The sequence below is a fragment of the Nomascus leucogenys genome, chromosome 8, assembly GCF_006542625.1.
Source record: "Nomascus leucogenys isolate Asia chromosome 8, Asia_NLE_v1, whole genome shotgun sequence".
In the NCBI taxonomy this organism is placed as follows: Eukaryota; Metazoa; Chordata; class Mammalia; order Primates; family Hylobatidae; genus Nomascus; species Nomascus leucogenys.
In genome coordinates, this window is record NC_044388.1 from 11,151,559 (window position 1) to 11,173,076 (window position 21,518).

At 43.9% G+C, this 21,518-nt stretch overlaps 1 protein-coding gene across 5 annotated transcripts in view; it reads left to right on the forward strand.

Annotated features, from left to right (window-relative positions):
- NMNAT3 (nicotinamide nucleotide adenylyltransferase 3) overlaps positions 1-21,518 on the forward strand; it is a 103,270-nt gene that overhangs the window by 3,449 nt on the left and 78,303 nt on the right. For 4 of the 5 annotated variants that reach the window (XM_030816744.1, XM_030816742.1, XM_030816739.1 and 1 more), the window contains exon 1: positions 3,600-3,689. The exons of the other annotated variant lie outside the window; for it this stretch is intronic. In XM_030816744.1, the coding sequence (XP_030672604.1) occupies positions 3,607-3,689 (83 nt within the window). In that variant the 5' untranslated portion in view covers positions 3,600-3,606. Of the gene's footprint in view, positions 1-3,599; positions 3,690-21,518 lie in introns of those variants that run through there. 5 annotated transcript variants of the gene reach the window in all.

The following is a 21,518-nucleotide window of genomic DNA, read 5'->3' on the forward strand; positions in this document are numbered from 1 at the left end:
CTCACCAGTGTCTGTCTTTGCTCGTTTATCATGGTTCCCCAGTAAAGATGGACAGATCCCATTTTGCGGGGCAGGCCTCAGGATGGCAGCTCCTGCCCCATTGGTTTAGCTGTGCAGTTCTGTATGATGGTATTTAACAAACCACAGTGGACTCATGATTCCTTCATCATTATGTCTCCCACATGCACACAGACCCATGTGCCGCTCTAGGAATTAGGAATAGAAAGGCATTCTATTGCTAGACAGAATCTGAGAAATCAGCTCCAGGGAAATCTAAGATTCTCTGTAATAGGTTTTGGCTGGAAGTGCCTGGGATGAGGGTGACCATGCATCTGGAAGTCAGCACTGTCTGCTCTTTCCACCCAGAAGTGCTATGTCTGGGCTGCCTTCCTGCCCAGTGAAGGCCTGGTCTTCATCCCTGTGCCTCTCTGCTGTCCCTGCCTCTGGCCAGAGCTGCCCCTAAATCCAGAATCCCTGGGGCAGTGGCAGAGGCGCACTCTGTTGCAGGGAAGCCTTCCCGAATCCCTCCTCAGCCTTCCCATAGTACCAGTGGGTGCCTGTCGGCATGCCCTTCCCTGGCCACACTGAATTACCTCCACTGCTGGGCTGTGAGCACTTCCACAGCTTTGGACCAAGTGTTCCCTGTACTTAGCACCATGCCTGGCACCTTGTTTCTCTCTCTCTCTCTCTCTCTCTCTCTCTCTCTCTCTCTTCCTTCCTCCCTTTCTTTCTTCTACACATACTTCAGGCAGTGTCCTCGGGTTTCAAACAGTGAGTCAAAATGACATAGTCCTGACCCTCTTGGAGTCCGCACACATCATGAGACAGATTTAACAATAGAATTAAGCACATAAACACACACACAGCAACACATTTTAAACTGGCTTAACTCTCCTGAAGGAGGAGCCTGGTGTGTCAGGGCCGCATGTGGAAGGGAGAAAGATAGAGAAATACTGTCAGTATCACTATAGATAGAGGGGCCCAAAGTGTTGGAGGGAGGCTTATGTTCCTTTTTTCATACACCCTTGAAGACCACTGGATGATATTTTTCTATAAATCCTGGTAAGCAATGGTGTATGCTGCCAAGGTCATCCTACTGAGAATGTATACTTTTAAAAACAACTGTGCTTCAAAGAGAATAAAATACCTAGGAATCCAACTTACAAGGGATGTGAAGGACCTCTTCAAGGAGAACTACAAACCACTGCTCAATGAAATAAAAGAGGATACAAACAAATGGAAGAATATTCCATGCTCATGGGTTGGAAGAATCAATATCGTGAAAATGGCCATACTGCCCAAGGTAATTTATAGATTCAATGCCATCCCCATCAAGCTACCAATGACTTTCTTCACAGAATTGGAAAAAACTACTTTAAAGTTCATATGGAACCAAAAAAGAGCCCGCATCACCAAGTCAATCCTAAGCCAAAAGAACAAAGCTGGAGGCATCACGCTACCTGACTTTAAACTATACTACAAGGCTACAGTAACCAAAACAGCATGGTACTGGTACCACAACAGAGACATAGATCAATGGAACAGAACAGAGCCCTCAGAAATGATGCTGCATATCTACAACTATCTGATCTTTGACAAACCTGACAAAAACAAGAAATGGGGAAAGGATTCCCTATTTAATAAATGGTGCTGGGAAAACTGGCTAGCCATATGTAGAAAGCTGAAACTAGATCCCTTCCTTACACCTTATACAAAAATTAATTCAAGTTGGATTAAAGACTTAAATGTTAGACCTAAAACCATTAAAATCCTACAAGAAAACCTAGGCAATACCATTCAGGACAGAGGCGTGGGCAAGGACTTCATGTCTAAAACATCAAAAGCAATGGCAACAAAAGGCAAAATTGACAAATGGGATCTAATTAAACTAACGAGCTTCTGCACAGCAAAAGAAACTACCATCAGAGTGAACAGGCAACCTACAGAATGGGAGAACATTTTTGCAACCTACTCATCTGACAAAGGGCTAATATACAGAATCTACAATGAACTCAAACAAATTTACAAGAAAAAAACAAACAACCCCATCAACAAGTGGGTGAAGGACATGAACAGACACTTCTCAAAAGAAGACATTCATGCAGCCAAAAAACACATGAAGAAATGCTCATCATCACTGGCCATCAGAGAAATGCAAATCAAAACCACAGTGAGATACCATCTCACACCAGTTAGAATGGCCATCATTAAAAAAATCAGGAAACAACAGGTGCTGGAGAGGATGTGGAGAAATAGGAACACTTCTACACTGTTGGTGGGACTGTAAACTAGTTCAACCATTGTGGAAGTCAGTGTGGCGATTCCTCAGGGATCTAGAACTAGAAATACCATTTGACCCAGCCATCCCATTACTGGGTATATACCCAAAGGACTATAAATCATGCTGCTATAAAGACACATGCACACGTATGTTTATTGCGGCACTATTCACAATAGCGAAGAGTTGGAACCAACCCAAATGTCCAACAACAATAGACTGGATTAAGAAAATGTGGCACATATACACCATGGAATACTATGCAGCCATAAAAAATGATGAGTTCATGTCCTTTGTAGGGACATGGATGAAACTGGAAAACATCATTCTCAGTAAACTATCGCAAGGACAAAAAACCAAACACCGCGTGTTCTCACTCATAGGTGGGAATTGAACAATGAGAACTCATGGACACAGGAAGGGGAACATCACACTCCGGGGACTGTTGTGGGGTTGGGGGAGGGGGGAGGGACAGCATTAGGAGATATACCTAATGCTAAATGACGAGTTAATGGGTGCAGGAAATCAACATGGCACATGGATACATATGTAACAAACCTGCACATTGTGCACATGTACCCTAAAACCTAAAGTATAATAAAAAAAAAAGAAAAAAAGAAAAAAAATAAACAACAACTGTGCTTCAGCTTCCAAATGGGAGAATAATGCTGTGATCCAACTCACTTACCCCTTTACAGTTTCCAGAGCTCCTCCTCAGATGTCGTCTGGTTGGGTGCTCCAGTTCTCAGCATCATACATCTCATCTTGGGTAGCAGCAGCAAACAGGGATCCAGCTCACCCGAGGGTAAATCTGGAGGCGTGGGCACTGGAGCCTTTTCCCTTCTGAGTGACAGAGTCCACCTGAGAGCCTATTTGTTTCCTCCTTCTCTGATACTCCTGGGCACACCGGGCTGAGGCTCCAGCATAGATTTTATCATGTTGTGGCTACTGGTCTGCTGTCTGAGAGGAAAGAAGGGCACTGCTGACTGCCGTTGTCCAGAAAGCTGGGCCCACCCATCTGTGTGCAGCTGTGGCAGGGTGAGCTGGCAGTGATCCTACCCATGCAGAGCCACGCCAGCACAGTCCTTCGTGAGGAACCAGCAGTTCTCCAGAGGGGCACCATGCCTGCCTTCATAACCCATTATTTCCACTGAGAACAGGGAGAAAATCACACTAAAGCCTGTTCAAAATAAGATGTGATCCAAACAGCCTCAGGAAACATTCTCTGTCCATACTTGAATATTATTAGAGAGTTACTTTGGCCAGAGCCGTTGACAAAATACATCTCCAATCCCTACCAGTCTCAGATATAGACCTTATCACCAGAGATGAGCTGCCGTCTTCTCTGCAGCAAAGGAAGGATGCATCACTGCACAGAGATTGAAAAGGCCTCCATGCTGCTCTTAGTCGAGTGAGTTTGCCTGCCTTGCCCAGACTGGTGGGGAAGGGCTATATTCTCAAGGTACAGCTATAATAGGATTGTAATCGTGTGGCTCTTAGCCATGGAGAAAAGAAGTGGTTCTGGAAATCTCCCTTTCATAAAGGCTGACACGTTGACAGTATTTATGCCTCTTGAAAGTACATGTTAAGTGGTGGATATTTATGAAAAGGATTTCAAGGAGTAAATGTGTCCATCAGTAAACCTGGAACTTTTTAGAGCTCCTAAGATGGTTTTAAATTAGAGCCAATCTTCTTCCTGCCTTCCCTCTTCCATCAGCACGGCCCCCTTTCTTTGCTTTCTCTTATAAAAATGAAGTGTCAAGGCAGGACACAGCCCAGGGAGGAGGTTGGAACTGCCTTGCAGAAGCCGAGTTAGCATATTAAAGGCAGGTGTGTAGGGGTTAGAGCCTTGATTCTGGTCCTTGCCCCTTGTCACAGTGTTCTGGAAAGAGGAGAGTGTGGAGCAAGGCTGACAAGCGTGGCTCAGCCTAATTGCATCCTAACCACTGCCATCAGCTGCCCTGCTATCAGCCAGGCTGCTCGCTGAAAGGTTTACAACCGTAAAGGAAAAGAATGATGAAAACATGTGATGCAAACCAACCCGAATTTGGGCTCGATAAGTGGCAGATGGGAGTGAATGAGTGTCAGTGTCAATGAGGGAATCACACCAGGTCAGGTCAAGAGATACCTTTAGAAGGCTTGAAGTTTCTCTGTGAGCCAGTGATCATTAGGACAGAATGCCTGTTACATGAATTAGTGTGTAGGAGTCTAACTTGGAATTATTACTCACTTTCAAATCTTCATTTTAAAGATCAGTAATAGGTTTATTGCACAAACCTTATACGTAGTAACAAAGACTGCTTTGCTTTTAATTTCCCCATCTGGCCTTCTTCTGAGTAACTTGTATGATGCCGTCGTTGATCATTCTTGTCTTAATGTTTTTTTGTTTTTTGTTTTTTTTTGTGAGAGAAAGGATACCACTGTCTGTTACTCATGTTGTGTTTTGTAAGTAATCAAAGGACCATCGATGATAAAAGTATAGGAACTGCCTGTTTCAGGTGTCACTGAAATGCTGCTACCTTTTGGCTTCTGAGATTCTGCTTTAAAAAAATAATCCCAGACATCTGTGTCCGGCAGCCTGTTGAATGCTTTCTCATGTGGCTCCTATAGGCATCCAGAGTCAGCATGTTTTGTTTGTTCTAGACTATTTCCCCTTGCACAAGGCTAAATACTTGCCCCTCTCGGATTGTTTCTGCTACCTCCTTGAAGTCATACATACACCATTATGGGCTTGTCAGAAAGCTTCTGTCTTGGAAAATCAAGTGTAAGATAAGCACACAAACCAAGAACTGCGGCTTAAAATTTAGGGACTTAAAACAAAACTATAATTTTATTGTCTCTCACAATTGTGGGGGTTGACTGGGCTCAACCAGGCAGTTCTCACTCTGGGTCTCATTCAGAGGCAGTTAGAGGGGGGCTGAGGCTGGACCCACTCCAAAGGCTTTCTCACTCAAGAGAAACCTAGAGAATGGGAGCAAATATTTGCAAACTGTCCATCTGACAAGGAATTAATAACAAGCCTATATGAAGAACTCAACTCAATAGCAAAAAAAATTCCAAATATTTTGATTTTTTTTAATGTTCAAATGATCTGAAAGACATTTCACAAAAGAAGACATACAAATGGCCAACAGACATATGAAAAATCCCTAACATCACTAACATCAGGGAAATGCAAATCAAAACCACAATGAGAGGTCATCTCACCCTATTTAAAATGACTATTAGACAGAAAACCAAACACCACATGTTCTCACTCATAGGTGGGAATTGAACAATGAGAACACATGGACACAGGAAGGGGAACATCACACACTGGGGCCTGTTGTGGGGTGGGGGGAGTGGGGAGGGATAGCATTTGGAGATATACCTAATGTTAAATGACGGGTTGCTGGGTGCAGCACACCAACATGGCACATGGATACATATGTAATTAACCTGCACGTTGTGCACATGTACCCTAAAACTTAAAGTAAAATAAAAAAATACATCTATAAAATATAAAATGTATAATAAATAAATTTGTGTAAATATAAAATAAAACAGAGCTAAGGAAAAATGGAAAAAAAATAAAATAAAATGACTATTAGCAAAAAGACAAAAAATAACATGCTGGCAAGGATGAAGAAAAAGAGGAACACTACTACATCATTGATGGGAATGTATTAAATAGCTTAGTACAACCATTATGAAGGGCAGTGTGGGAGTTCCTCAGAAAACTAAAAGTAGATCAACCGAATGATCCAGCAATCCCACTGCTGGGTATATACCCAAGAGAAAGGAAATCAGCATATTGAGGAGATATCTGCACTCCCATGTTTATTGTAGTACTGTTCGTAATAGCCAAGACTTGGAATCAAGCTAAATGTCCATCAGCATGCCAACCATTCTATCAATCAATAAAGAAAATGTGGTATTATATACATAATGATATATTACTTGGCCATAAAAAAGAATAAAATTCTGTCATTTGCAGCAACACGGATGGAACTGGAGGACATTATGTTAAGTGAAATAAGCCAGGCACAGAAAGAAAATTATTGCATGTTCTCACTCATGTGGGAGCTAAAAGAGTTGATCTCATGAAGGTAGAGTAGAATGATCGTAACCAGAGGGTAGCAAGGGGAGGGGAGGGGTGAGGCGGGTACAGTAAAGGGAGGTTAGTTAATGGGTACAAACGTACAGTTAGAAGGACTAAGTTCTAGTGTTTGATAGCACAGTAGGGTGACAATAGTTAACAGTAATTTATTGTAGATTTTTAAATTGCAGGAAGAGAAGATTTGGAATGTTCCCAACATAAAGAAATGATAAATGTTTGAGGTTATGGATTTCCTCACCATTACACACTGTGTGCATATAGCAAAATATCACAAGTTACCCTATAAATATGTACAATTATTATGTATTAACACAAAACAAAATAATTTTTAAAAGGCTTTCTCACTCAGTGGCTGACAATTGATGGTGGCTGGCAGCTGGGGCCTTCACTGGGATGCTGGAATGGCACATCAGGTGGCCTAGATTTCTGTACAGCATGGCAGCTGAGTCCTAAGAACTGGTATCCCTGGAAGACCAGGTGGAAGCTGAGTCACCTCTTCTGGTCTACCCTCAAAAGTCTCATAGTATCACTTTTGCCATATTTTCTGGCCTGCCTATCTTCAGCAGGACAGAATAGACCCACCTCTCTGTGGGAGGCATGTCACTGTCCCATTGTAGGAAGAGCATGTGGACAGCACATGCTGTTGTGCGTGGGTTGGAAAATACATCCTGCTACAGGTCTCCAACATGTCTGACTACTCCTCTGAGAACTACCTGGAATGCCACAGAAGCTTTCTGTTTTATTTATTAAATTTTTTGATAGGTAACATATTTACATGATTCAAAAGTTGAGAAAAATAAATATGAATATATTCAATGAAAATACTCCCTCTCATCTCATAGCTTCTAGCTTTGCCTCCCCATAGACAATCACTGCTGTATTTTTTATATGCTTTCAGTTTATATTTTGGTATTTCACTCTTTTTATACAAAACAATATTTCATACTTGCTGTTCCACATTTTGCTTTTTTTTCACTTAAAATAATTCTGGAGATGACTGATCAGTACAAAAAGGTCTCTGTCTCCCTCTCTCTCTCTCCCTCTCTCCCTCTCTCTCTCTATCTCCTGTTACAAATGAATAGTATGCTATTGTGGGCTTTACTTGAGATCACTAAATTAGTTTTCTATGGGTAAGCACTGAGCAGTTTCCAATTTTTTAACGTTACAGACAACACTGCAGTGAATAACAAATGCCATCTTTCATGGGAGAGAATTAGGAAGCCTTCCTCAAGAGCTCAAGCCAACATGGTCATCCTCTTCCCACAGTGCCTTATACCTCATTCCATCATGGCACTTACCATGTCTCCTTTCATCAGACCATGGCTCCTAGAGATTATGGACTGTGGCTACTGTAACTTATTTCCATACTGCCTAGCACAGGGGGCTTTGTGTCCACACTCTGCCGAGGAGGTCTGTGCCAAGGAGGGAAGAAGGAAGGAGGGAGGGAGGGAGGCGAATGAGTACAGGTGTCTCGGGGGCCAGTGTTTCGCCTCCTCTTATTGCATCTGTAACTGCATTTCTTAGTGGCAGGTACCACTTAAGGCCTGTGTGGTTTCTTCCTCAATCTGTCACTGAAACTAGAATCTGGTTCTAGCCTGTTTGGCCTGGCTTCGTGTACAGGGTATATCCCAGAAGACTCCAGCCTGAAGCCTAGTTTATGTAGAGTCTCCCAGGTCAGCCCAGGACTACTCCCTGACAGCTTGTCCTGTTTAAAAATAGCACCAGCAGGAGTTTATTGTGGGGAAGGGTGCGGGTGGTGGTCATCACATAGTAGTACTAAGATATCATTGAAAAATTGCTGTCCTGATAAAAATCCAGCAAAATAGAATTCTCCCTTGTCAAGGAAGTATTCTTAAATCTCAGACTCTCATTGGTTTTGCTAGGAAATGTATTATTTAAGGAATATAAATTGTTTTTGTTAAATTAAGGAGGAAAAATTCTAGTTTTCACAAGAAAGAGTGACAGTTGTGCTCACTGCTTTAAAGAAGGCTTTCGGGGGCGGGGGGCTTATATTCAAGATTCTTTCTATTGTAAGGAAGAGAAACTTCACTGAAGCTAGATTAAGCAAAATTAGGAGTATGGCTAACATAATAGAAACGTTTTGGGGAATCAGGCACAGCTGGATCCAGGTTACTAGATGATGGTGCTAGGAATCTCACCTTCTCTGTCTTTCAGCTCTTATTACCACTGAGTTGGCTTCATTCTTTAAGGCACAGAAGATAGCAGTTCCAGGCTTACATGGAGTTTATAGCCCCTTATCTCAAAAGATACTCTTTTGTTTCCAGTATCCCTATTGAAAGAGGAACTGATTTGTTCTTCAGGAATCATAGCTCCTGGACCACTCATTTTTCACAGAAAGTTGAAGTTTTCTAGCCATCTTGATTGACAGACTTTTCAGAATCATGAGGAATCATATAGTCTAGCAGTTTTGAAAGCGAAGGTGTTGCAGGACCACACAATGGAGCTGCCTACCATGGATGGTGATTCAAAATTTGAATTTCAGACTGTGAAAAGTATCTAACTTGGGGATGCTAGACCTGAATTAAGAAAGGATTCCTATGTTATTCTCTCTACTTTCATATGTTTGATATTTTCTGTAATATACAGTGCTTTAAAAAGGTGCATTAAAAAATGTTTAATGCCTTGGTTTGGGAACTCTCAACAAACAAGTCTTCACATTTCTACATGTTTACTGTCTGATTTTCTCACCTTCTGTTTTTCTTTTCATTGCACAAAGAGACCTTAATCCTTACTTCCCTCTAAGCTGGGAATTCGGGGGAGAAAACACAGTAGTTGACTTTAGATTTGTGTGGTATGCTTGAAGAGTGTTGGGGTGAAGATAGTCAGGTGCCCTTAAATCCGTGTTTCCAAGTTTCCCAGAACAAAAACCTCAGAAAATTCCAGCCAGGGAGAGAAGGAAGTCTGTGCTGTGACCATAAGTCTACATCTCCCCCTTTCATGGGCAGTACTTGAGCTGGGGTCAGTGGGGACAGATCAGGTGAGGGCTCGGTAGGGTCCTGACTTCGGGTCATGTGTATAGTTAGAGGGAGGCCCAGATGCTCAGAGGGTCATGAACTAGCTGCTGGAGTGACTCTTAGAGAGTGTTTAGACTGCCTTTTTATTTTACAGGTGAGGAAGCTGAGGCCAGAGGAGTTAAGTGGCCCAAATTCACACAGTGAAGTAGCAGGAGCAGAGCTAGGTTTGAGATCCCAGAATCTGACTTTGGAGTCTAGTACTACTTAATAGCTGTGTGACTTTGAGTAAGCACCATTGCTTTGAGCACCGTGAGATAGGCAGAATAATGGCCCTCCAAATGTCTACATCCTAATTCCCAGAACCTGTGAATGTGTTAGGTTCTGTGGCATGGGGGCATTAAGATTGCAGATGAAATTAAAGTTGCCAATTATCTGACCCTAAAATATGGAGAATATCCTGGACCATCCAGGTGGACCCAATCTAATCACAAATGTCCTTGTCAGTGAAAGATGGAGGCAGGAGAGTCAGAGAGATGCAGCATGAGAAAAACTGGACTGCCCATTGCTGGCTTGGAAGATGGAAGGGAGGCAGGAAAGAAGCTGGGAAAGACAAGAACAGACTCTCCCCCAGAGCCTCCAGAAAGGAACACAGCCCTGCCGACACCTTAACTTTAGTCCCTTTTGGACTTCTGACTTCCAGAACTATAAGGTAATAAATGTGTGTTGTTTTAAGCCACTAAGCTTGGGGTAGTTACAACAGCGATAGCAAACGAATACACCTGAAAAGGGGGATAGCCGTACCTCCCTCAAAAGCCTGGCATTTACAGTCAGGGAAATCATGTCTGAAAATTACCCAGAAAAGATCCTGGAACATAGTAGATGCTTCATAAAGAGTAATATTGATTGGGGGGTCATTAGAAGAGAGCAAAGGGAGAGTAGCTGATGGGCAGGTGTCTGAAGAACCAAAGTCTGTGCCTCTGTGGTAAGGCACAGGACTACTAACAGGCCAATAGGAGACACCAGATGGCCCAGTGGGTGGCCAAAGACACCCTTGGAGAACCTCTCTGTTCCTAGAGTCAGCGACACCTTCCTCCTCCAAATCTTCAGCACTTCCATCTCCAGCAGCACCATCAGAGAAAGCAGGAGCTAGGAGCCCACCTTGAGGATTTGGTAGGATGTGGGCCTCTCTTTCATCCCTGAGCTTCTGCCTGGCCATCACTCTAATGCTATTGCCTACTCTCATGGCCTTAAAGATTATTACTGCCACCCCCAGTGTTAGCAGCTGAACTTTAATGAGCTTACTACGGGCCAGGCACTCTGTGACCGCCTATGTCACTGTCTCATTTAATATTCAGGACAGCCCTCTGAGGCAGGTCTTTCCCCCTCATATTACAGATGAGCAGATAGAAGCTCCAAGAGGTCAGGCAGCTTGCTCAAGGTCAAACAGCCCATCAGTGGCAGAGCCAGGATTACAAATTAGGTTCATCTGACTCCAGATCCAGCCTCTTAGACAAAGTTGGTTACAGGGTAGGAGAAGAGAGACAACTGGCATTCACTGGCTACTGGAAGGAGGCCTCCGAGAGTTGTGTCTGGATACTGTGGACCTGTGGGAATGAGAGCCCCCACATCTCCAAGAGGAGGCCCCCACTAGAGGAAGTGCTCGCTCCCATCCTGGTGCACTTATGGGAATGATGGAGCCCTCAGATGGGACACACTTGCTTCTTGGGGACTTTGCAGGGGCATTCACATCTACCATTCTGAGTCACCACAACTGTGTCTGTGTTTTATTTTCCCAAAAAAAAAAAAAATACACTGAGGTTGGATTAGATGATACCAAGGAATTTTTGTTAATTATTAATTTCAGGTGTGATCATACTGTGGCAAAGTAAGGCAGTGTCCTTGTTTTAGAAAGTGCACTTTATTTTTGAAGCATTGAAAGATAAAATTTCATGGTGTTTATAATGTGCCTTCAAATACTTAAGGGGGAAAGGTGAAGTAAATATAGTATGTCAATAATTTGGGGGGGACCTCTATCTGGCAGTTTATTATACTGTTATTGTTTCCAATTTTTCTTTTTGTTTTTAGAGATAGGGCCTCACTCTATTGCCCACCTGAGTGCAGTGGCACAGTCATAGCTCACTATCACCTTGAACTCCTGGGATCAACCGATCCTCCCACCTGGACCTCCAAGTAGCTAAAACTACAGGCACACACCAACACACCTGGCTACGCTATTTAAAATTTCCTATAGAGATAGGTCTTGTTGTGTTATGCAGACTGCTCTCAAACTCCTGGCTACAAGTGATCCTTGCACTTCAGCCTCCCAAAGTGCTGGGATTACAGGTATGAGCCACCACACCCAGCCCTCTACTTTTCTATATGTTTGTAATTTTTCATAACAAAATTTTTTTAAGTCATTCACTGAGTACGAGGATGTACTTAGGCTTAGGCTGAACTAGACACAGCCCTACACTAGGTGCCTTGCCCGTGGTAAGGCAAATCTTGGGAACAGGCTCCAAGAAGGCCTTATCACCAGACTTGATTCTGAGTTCTCCCTGTTGCACAGGTGCTTTTGTTGAGCTCTTTATAGTCAATCTGCAATCAAGTAAATAAGAAACAGTTGGTTGAGTCTTTTATGCTACCTGATCGTTGAAAGATTCCTTATGGTATGCGACTGTCGTTCCACAAACAGCTGGGCGGGTTTTTCCTCCATGGTGGCATTATTCCTTTACTGTATTATGACACGAAAAAAGGACCATGGTGTTTTGTGAAATATCTCATGGCACATACTACTTAATAGGCATTGCATATGTCACTTCAGATTTCCCAGCACGTTTTCTTTAGCAAATTGTAATCTTTTTGGTTTTACATGAAAGTTCATTTTTCAAACTTAGCATTGGAACAGATAATCAGATTTTTTGATCTCCCCTTAGCCTCCTCTTACTTTGTATTTTTCCTTATCAAAATAGCCAGCCGGTGAAGAGGAGCAGCCCTTGGAGTGTTTGTTGTTACCTTATCTTCTCTCTAACTGTAAGGTAACAATATTTCCAAAGACTTTACCAAATCTGAAGAACTGTGTTGAGTATCTTTAATAGAGACATCACTGCTAATCAGGAGGCCGGGTTTTGCCCAAGTTCTGGTTTAGCTCTCTAAATACGATGTTATCCTTCAGATAAAACTCCATTTCTTTCCTATAAGCCTTTGAACATATGAACGCATAACAGGTGACCTTAGTGGTAATTTCATAAATTCTTGGTGAAATGAATTTTATCAGATCAATACATCTGCAGACTCATCACATTTTCTTGAGCTGTGAGGGACTTTAAGATGAATCTGGTACAGCTCTGTTAGTGGAGGAAACATTCATTTTAACTGTGTAGTCAATTCTCAATTAACAAGGGTAATGGAGTGGAAGGAGGTCACTGATAATCAAAAATCATAGTGAAAATAAAATTGTAGTCAACACTCGATTTTCTGAGGGCTGATTAACTGGTTTGTGGATTTAGGTTAATTCCCAATGGACCATAGGATGTCATCCCTTTGGTCACTGGCCAGCAGCTGCTCGCCACTTGGCACCCACCCACCCTCTCCATACTCAGGAGGAGAGGGGCTTCCCAGGAGCTGGACCAGGCAGATCTAGCTGACACTGGCTGGAGCGGTACCACAGTAGTGGAGACCTTAGTCTCGGGAGGCAGCAGTGGCCTTTTGGACTTGTCCCGTCCACCTCTAAAGCAATGGGTCTCAAACTTCAAGAAATAGAACCACCGAGAGGACTTGTTAAGACCCAAGCTGCTGGGCCCCAGCCCTGATTTCTGATTGCAAAGACCTGGAGTGAGATCTAAAAACATGCATTTCTAGAAGCACCCAGGCGATGCTGATACTGCTGGTCTTTGAAAATTACCACTTTCTAAAACATTTCTCATCCTACGTTGCACACTAGAATCACCTGGGGAGCTTTTAAAGCCTGTCAATGACTGGATGTACCTTGATCAATTACACGAAAGGCTTGGGTTTTGGGACCCAGGCCAGGGGAATTTTTAAAGCTCCCCAGCTGGTTCTAATGTGCATCCAGGATTGACAGCCATTGCTCAAGAATGTTTCCCACACCTCAAACACCTGCATGCAAGCCTCATGAGGTTTTTCTTATCTTTACTCCCCCCTATATATTTGTTTAATATTTTTCTTTAAATCAGTTTTTCTGTTATGTAAACAGATGTATTTAAAAAGCAAACCATGTATCCCTTGCATGTAGGAAAACTAGTTTCACAGGCCATAAATGGGGCATAGTTGTAAAAACAAATATATTATCATTTGACATTTTTAAGTTCTCACCTGAAATCGTCTTACGTTCCATCACACTTGGGCAGTCTCTACTCTAGAACTGTGCTTTTTGATCTTCTGTCACAAAGGTGATCAAATGCACTATTTATGTTCTTTATACACTCTCATGGGCCAGAGGGCTATGCTAACTTTGAGCACCTCTGATCTCCTCAGCAAGACAAACAGGTCTGAATGCTAGCGAGTGCAACTGTGTTAAAGAATAGCCTCGATTCAGTGATAATCTTTATTTACAAAAAAGGTAATTCATCAATAGGAGAACAGATAAACTGTGCTATAGCCAAATAATGGAACACCATTCAGCAATGAAAAGGAACAAGCTGCTGACACACAGAACAACGTGAGTGAACCTCAGAAACATTGTGCTGAGTAAAACAGACACAGAAGACCAGACAGTGTGATTCTATTTATATTTAAAGTTCTAAAAGAGGTAAAATGTGTCTATGGTGGAAAAACTTAGAATAGTGGCTGCTTGAGGGAGGGGTGCAGGGGGATTGAGAGGGAAGGGACACAACGGGACGTTCAGGGGGAGGGTGATGTCCTATATGTTAAGAGGGGTTGGAGTTACACGGTGCATGATTTGTTAAAATTTACTGAATGATGCCCTCAAGATTTGTGCATTTCATTGTATGTTCAAAGAAAGGAAAAAATGCTAAACAAATACTGAATTCTGGTTAATAATATGCATGCTGAAGTGTTTAGAAATAAGTATGCTGCTGTCTGCGACTTATTTTGAAAGGCATCAAAAACAATAAGCAAGATTGCCAAATGGATAGAGGGGTAGGTATATGATAAAAACAAACAGTAAAAAATTAATGGTAGAATCTAGGTGGTGGATATCCAGATGTTCACTAAAATTCTTTTGACTTTGCTGCATGTTTGAAAATCTTTCACAATAAAGTTTGGGAGGAAATTGCATACATTCAAAACAAAAAAGTACTTCATCTGCATGTCTGCGCTCTTGAGTTTTGCCACCCCAGAGGGTCTTAATATGGGATGGCTCCTCGCAGAAGTCAAATGGGTCAGAGGCTTGGAGCGATGAGCTGGGAGTGCAAGGGCAGGGTCCTTAAGAGAAGCTGCTGCACTGGGAGAGAGGAGTCTGAGCCTAGACTCTTCAGTGCTGGGCCCCACTGTGGGGGGAGAATGCCAAGGGTACTTCCTTCCTTTCACTTGTGCTGTATCTTGGGGAGTCCCAGGGTGGGTTAGCTGGGCAGTGACCTCTGGGAGAGGAGTGCTGCAGAAGCTAGGTTACATGTGGCCTGCAAATACTACCTGAGCCTTACCACAGAGAGGGGTGCTTCCCAAGCTCCTTCAACCAGCAGAACCCCAAAACATGCCACCCCTGATGTCCACTGGCTACCCTGAGACCAGAGAATGTTAAGGCTGGGGGTAGAGTGTGGGCGGGGTTCCTGGGGCATGCACTTACCATTTTGGGGATTGGGCAGGTCCAGTGGGCAAGAATGGCATTCTCAGGCCTGGTAGGAGGGAGCTCTTTAGGGAGCCCCAGAGCACACTCATGATATATCTCCACGGCATGCCCATTGCACCCCATGACACACTCCCACAGCACCACCACACCACACCACACCCACCATGATACCCCCCACAGCAAAACCCCCGACAGTGTACCCTCATGGCACATTCCCATGCTATGTCCTCCATACCATACCCCTATGATCCATCCCCCACAACATGACTTCCACAACACATCGTGCAGCATGGCTCTCCTGTCACCGACCCTCACCCAACCTTCACGGCACACTTCCCCATGAGACACCTATAGGCCTATCCTGCATCAAACCCCTCCATGGCAGACTCCCCACCACAGAAGCCCCCACAGCACCCCACCACGGCATGTGCTTCTGTATGACAACCGCTGCAACACATACCGGCAACAGCCACAGCACACACCCCACTGCACACCTCCTAAGACCCACCCCTGTTGAACCTTGAGTGGAGGCCCCATTGCCTTTGCTAAAGAAGAAAGAGTAATTTCTGACACCTGCTGCACTAACCTGTTTTTCCTTCCTTTGCTTGGGCAAAGATCTTGAGATACACAGGAAGGAGAACAATTTACTCTTGAGGGAAGAAGTTATAATTGATGTCTAAAGGATAGTGAATATGCTGATTACATTTATTTCCTAGAAAAATGAATGAGCCCATCTTGAATACCAAAGATTTTGTGGCTTGGATGGAGGGACCGAATGGGCTCAGTCAGGGCTCCTGTTAGTTTCTGCCCCTATAAAGGCAGTGGGAAGTGAAATGGCCTGGCTGGCCCTTCACTACATTAGCTTGAACTTGCCTGTATTTCCTAATACCACATCTTGGGATGGAGCCTGGAGTTTCTGCGTCCCCATCAGAAACAAGATGATAGCAATTCTCTGCAAATGTCTGCAGTGTTTGCAAATATTAAAGATAAAAGTGTAGTTACAGGCACAGTATAGGTACGGCCAAAATATGAGTTAGTAGACGTAAAAAGCACCTAGTAAATAGTATATTAACTTTTAGTTATTATTGATTTGTTATGCTTGATTTATTATTGTCATCCATGAAGGTTCAAAATGTGAAAATAGTAAGATTTGGAATTCCTGTTTTCTACCACAAATAGCATTCTGGTTTTTGTTTGTTTTTAGAGACAGGGTCTCACTCTGTCACCCAGGCTGGAGTGCAGTGGCACAACCATGGCTCACTGCAGCCTCAACCTCGTGGGCTCAAGAGATCCTCCCACTTCAGCCTCCCGACTAGCTGGGACTGCAAGCATGCACCACTACATCCAGCTATGTTTAAAAAACAATTTTGTAGATACGGGGGTCTTACTGTATTGCCCAGGCTTGTCTCAAACTCCTAAACTCAAGTGAACTGCCTGCCTCAGCCTCCCAAAGTGCTGGCATTTTGAGTATTTAAGTAGCTGCTTGTTGTTTTTCCATATTTGACTGCCCCACTAAAATGAGTTCCGCGAGAGCAGAGAGTATATCCTCCATGCCTCTTTCCCCAGGACTGAGCACAGTCACACATGGAAGATGTTAAGAATTTGGATGGTCATCACAATAACAAAACTGTTAAGCTCATTCAAGCTGCACTTTAGAAACGAAGCCACCAATAGGACCTTCAAAACCATGGTTGAGATCTCATTTACACGCTACTCTGTCAATTAATGTTACATGCCAATTAAATGGGACATTAAGCTGCCAATAGGTCTGCAACTCTGCATGATAGAATCCTTTTCACTTCAGCCAGTGACCTGAATTCACTGCGTCCTATTCATTAATTACCAAGGTTTGTCCTCAGCTCCATCCCCAGCCACCCCTGACTAGGGCAGAAAGGCAGCCAGACGGTCTTGTTTAGGAGAGACCGTGATGCAAGTTAGCATGGCTGGATTTCAGTCATATTACCAAACAGTGTAGTTGCTTGGATGCATCTGAGTTAGTGACATTCTAATCTTTTAAAATTCCTGCTAGAAGCAGAAAAAGCAATATTTAGAGCCCAAGAGTGTGAGGGGATGGCCAGTCACATAAAGCAGCCCAGTTTTCAAGGAGCTACTCTTGGAAAACCCTCAAAAGCAGCAATTCTGCCACCAGCTCAGCTCACCTCTGGTTTGCTGCAATCCAGCCAGGTTTTAGGTGAATAATCACAATGAGCAAATGTGCCCATCTGGAAGGCCTGGTCTAACACATCCCACAAGCTTACATTTTAGTTTTCAAACTCTTGCTATTATATTGCCATTGGCAAAAGATGCAGCCGTGCTTACTACTTCCCTCCCTCTGTGGCTCGGGCACTTTAGTAATTTAGAAATGCTTCTTCTTCTTCATCTAGAGAAGTAAAAATAATTATAATAGAAAATGGGTAATTTGCAGCTACAATGCCAGGCTGATAATCAAAAACTTGTAAATGGAAACATGAGCATATGTTTATCACTTCTTGAAATTAGAATGCAATTGAAAGTAGCTGTGGCCTCAAAGAGAGGGCATTATGGAAGGGAAGGCAGGCTTACTTGTTAGTTGGAGACCTGCCTGCTAATGAGGCTTTTAAGTTGCTGTTGCCTCAGGAGCAGTGAATAAAGGAAAGCATCCCTGAGAGCTGCTCAGCTTGTTCAGGGGACCCTCAGGTAATCACTTATAGATTGATCACTCTCCTACATAAAACCATGCAGAGGCTTACCAGCCACCACCATCAGGATCAAGTTTGACCTCGTCAACATACAGCATAGAGCATAAGGCCCTTGGCAAGCTGGCGCGGGCCTCCCATGCACCTTAGCCACTCTGTTGACCCTGCTACTGCCTCAGCATGCTCTGTGGCCTCTGACATTCCCAGGCCTTTGCAAATGCTGTTTTCTCTTCCCAACTCATTTACCTGCCTAACTCATAGTCATCCTTCAAAACTCAAAACATCTGTTACTTCTTCCTAGCATCCCCCTCTTAACCTGACTGGGCCAAGGGCTCTCCTCTGCCCACCTAGGCTCCTCTGTTTCCATTTGTGCCAGCTCTTACCACCCTGGGCTGTGACCATCCTTAGCCTGTCTACCTCCCACCAGCACAGACAGGTGAGCCTCTAGGCATGACTGTGGTGTGTCTTTCTGTCTCCCTTGTTCTGGCATACTGCCTGACTCATAGCTGCTGTTTGATGTTTGCTGAATGAAGGGATTATTAATGGCAGTCAAGAACTTTGAAACCATTTTGAAGTTTGTCTTTGAAAAGCACAATTATGACATAGAGTCATTGATAACATAAATCCTATAATGCGTTCCACAGCCAGTTGGGCTGCTTGGGTCCTCTGTCTGTGTTCATTTTTGTGATAGGCTTAGGGTGGATCATGAGTTAGGCCTGCCCAGTTTTCACATCAAAGGCAAAATTGGCCCTAGAAACATAATAGTTTTGCCTCTGTACCATAATCAGGACAGCAATGTGTTTGCTGCTTTGTATCTTATTTTTGTGATGTTGTTAGAAGTATTGAAGGGCACACAAATGCTTTCGGCATCTAAAGGAAGTTGGTTTTATTAATGAATCAGTTGTGAGCTCAGAAAGCAAGTTTTCTCACTTTTGCCCTTGCTCTGTAACCCAGTGTCTGGCTCTCTCTCTCCCTGGTGGGCCCACAGGCCTGCCAGTGAATGGGCATGTCTGTCAGTGGCTTAGTTTTTCATCACCATCCTTATTCTGAGTCAGTTCCAGGCTCATGGATCAGTAGGGACACACTGTTTACATTTAAATCAGCCCCCTGGTTTGAAGTTGACTTTATTTTTATCTGCAGGTTAATTGCCAAATGCTTAGCTTTTCAGCTAATCAGGTGCTTCATGCTCCTATCCACAGGGAAGTAAAGGGGAGCCAAGTGCGAATCCTGCCTGAAGGATCCCATTCATAAGACGTAGTGAGCATGATGGTTTTGGGAGCTGTCCCAGTGTAAGACTCTGTGTGTGCTCTGTACTCTACTAGCTCCTGGACACTGAGGGGCAAGAAGCGGGAGCAGAAGCGCTGGTCAGAGGGCACTATTTGCCCTTGACCAGATCTCATAGCTTGTCTCCAACCCGCTGACCTATGGAATGATGAGGCTAAACTAGAAAATGTCTCTGGTCCCTTCTACCTTGCTCTGAAATGCTGCCACGCCCTAGGTTCGAGTTACAATGTGTTGCTGTGACTCAAGCAGTGAGTGAATGGAAGTAGGGGAAGAATGTCTAGGCAGCCAGGGTTTGCTTGAGGAGTTTCTGGGGCTGGAATAGGGTGGGGCTGTGGGGAAGCTCATTTATCCATTCAGCCAGCATTTCCTAAACCTGGCTTGTGCCCCAGGTGGGACAGAGCTAGGCACAGAGACCGTGAAGGCAACAAACTGAGCCCGCTCAGGCATCCTCCTGACCCCGCCACGTGGCTACTACACTTAGCAGTCAGTTGCTTGTTTCCAAAAGTGTCAATGCTGGCTGTATTTGCTAATATAGTCAAATAACTTTATTAAATATTATATAAACTAATGAACTATGAGTATAAAAGGAAAGAGTAGGTTTTGCTGATAAATGATCTGTTTGATTGCTCAGAAAATAATGGCTTCAACTCAATAAGCATTTTATAACTTCTGATTTCCATTATTTTTAAATAGAACAGTTTTTTTAAATTATGAGGGTTTTAACAATATCGCCTTTTGCATTATTTCATGACACATTGAGAGGTGTAAGATATTTTGCATTTGAATTAAAAAACAGACACACACCTGAGTCCCATGTTATTTACAGGATGACCTCTTAGGAGCCATTTAATCCAAACATAAGTAATTTTATAAAATGGAGTAGGCACAGAAAATGACAGAATAACACCAATAGAGTGACATTTATGAAGCAATGACTCCATAAACTGCAATTTATGGCACCACCCCCTCCCCCGCCCCCGCCGCCAATCTATCCTTTCCTTTAACATTTTATCTCCATTATTTCAATAAAATGAGAGTAAAATACTTATCATGAAACCCATTTTGTATTTTGAATCTTTTTAATCCTCTCTTAAGTGAATGTGCCTCCCACTGGTGAGGCACATGCTTGCTTTTCTCTGGTCGCTTTTGCTTCTGGACTTCTAGAAGTACAGCCAAAACTGTTTGCTCTCACAGAGGCAGAACTGCATTCGATTCCGTGGTGATTCCCAGCCTCTCTCAAGGAAGAGAAGATGCATGGTTTATTGGCTCTCAATACCCTCTCCCAGGGGAAGAGGCTGCAGGACATCTGTTTGCTTTTGCTTTCAAAATTAAAGTGGATTTAAATTGGTTTTGAAAATTTTGCAACTTCACTTAAAAACATCGCTGCTGGGAACCGGGGAGTCAGTGCAGTAAAGTCCTCACAAGGGCCTCTCTTGGGCCCACTGAGAAGTGCTGTTGCCCCCCATAGGCTGCTCTTGCTCACATCCAGGTCCTGAGGGGCCACGCTACACAGCTCAGCAGAGATACCTGGAGCACCTGGCAGGGTGGGGTCGAATCTCAGCTCACTCCTCCTTGCTGTGCAACCTTGGGCAAACAAGTTCCGTTCTCTAAGTCCCAGTTTCCTCATCTGCAAAGTCGGAGTAATAGCATCTAATTGAAATACATGTGCCCCTTAAAGGGTTGGAAATATTAGTCAGTGCAAATGCTTATTCTTTAGTTTTCCTTGGATTGTTCACCCGGAGCCATTTAGCCTCACTTCTGAGTCCCCTTACACACAGTGAGGTTGATCATCTGGGTACCCACAAAATGTAAGGGGACATTACAGCCCCGGGCTGCTGCAGAGCAGTGATGCTGTGAGTCTTCTGGAATGCCATGCCTGGCCTGGGCACTGGCTGTCTGAGGGTAGACCTCAGGGCACGATGGTCTTCCCCAGGCATGGCTTCCTCCTAGCATCACCTCCAGCCTAGGCTTTGGGAGCATCTAGGCAAGGGCCTAGAATTTTCTCTGGCAGGCCTGAAGCTGGGTGGAACAGTGAGGGCTGGACACAGATCAAGCAGTGGGCTCCAGATATGCTGCTCAGTGAGGAAGGGAGGACTTAGGTCCCCAGGCTGTCAATTTCCCTCCTCCAGGGCAGGGAGCATGGAACATTCAGAGGAACACTGACTTTGGAATAGCAGAGAAGGCATTAAATCGTTGGAGCAGGAGCATTGAGTTATGGCTGGGAGAAGCTTTAATAGGCCATTAAGGGGGTGGGATAGGGTAGGGGAAGTAATTAAGGAGGCCACTTTGCACTCTTGCCCAGAGCCTGGGACCCTGAGACAAGGAGTCTAGGGATTCGCTCTGCCCTCAGACCTGCCAGCTCTCTACACAGCCTGAGCTGTACTACAGATGTAGGCCACCTTAATTCCAGCAGCTGCCTCTGAGATACACCCCTTGGTTT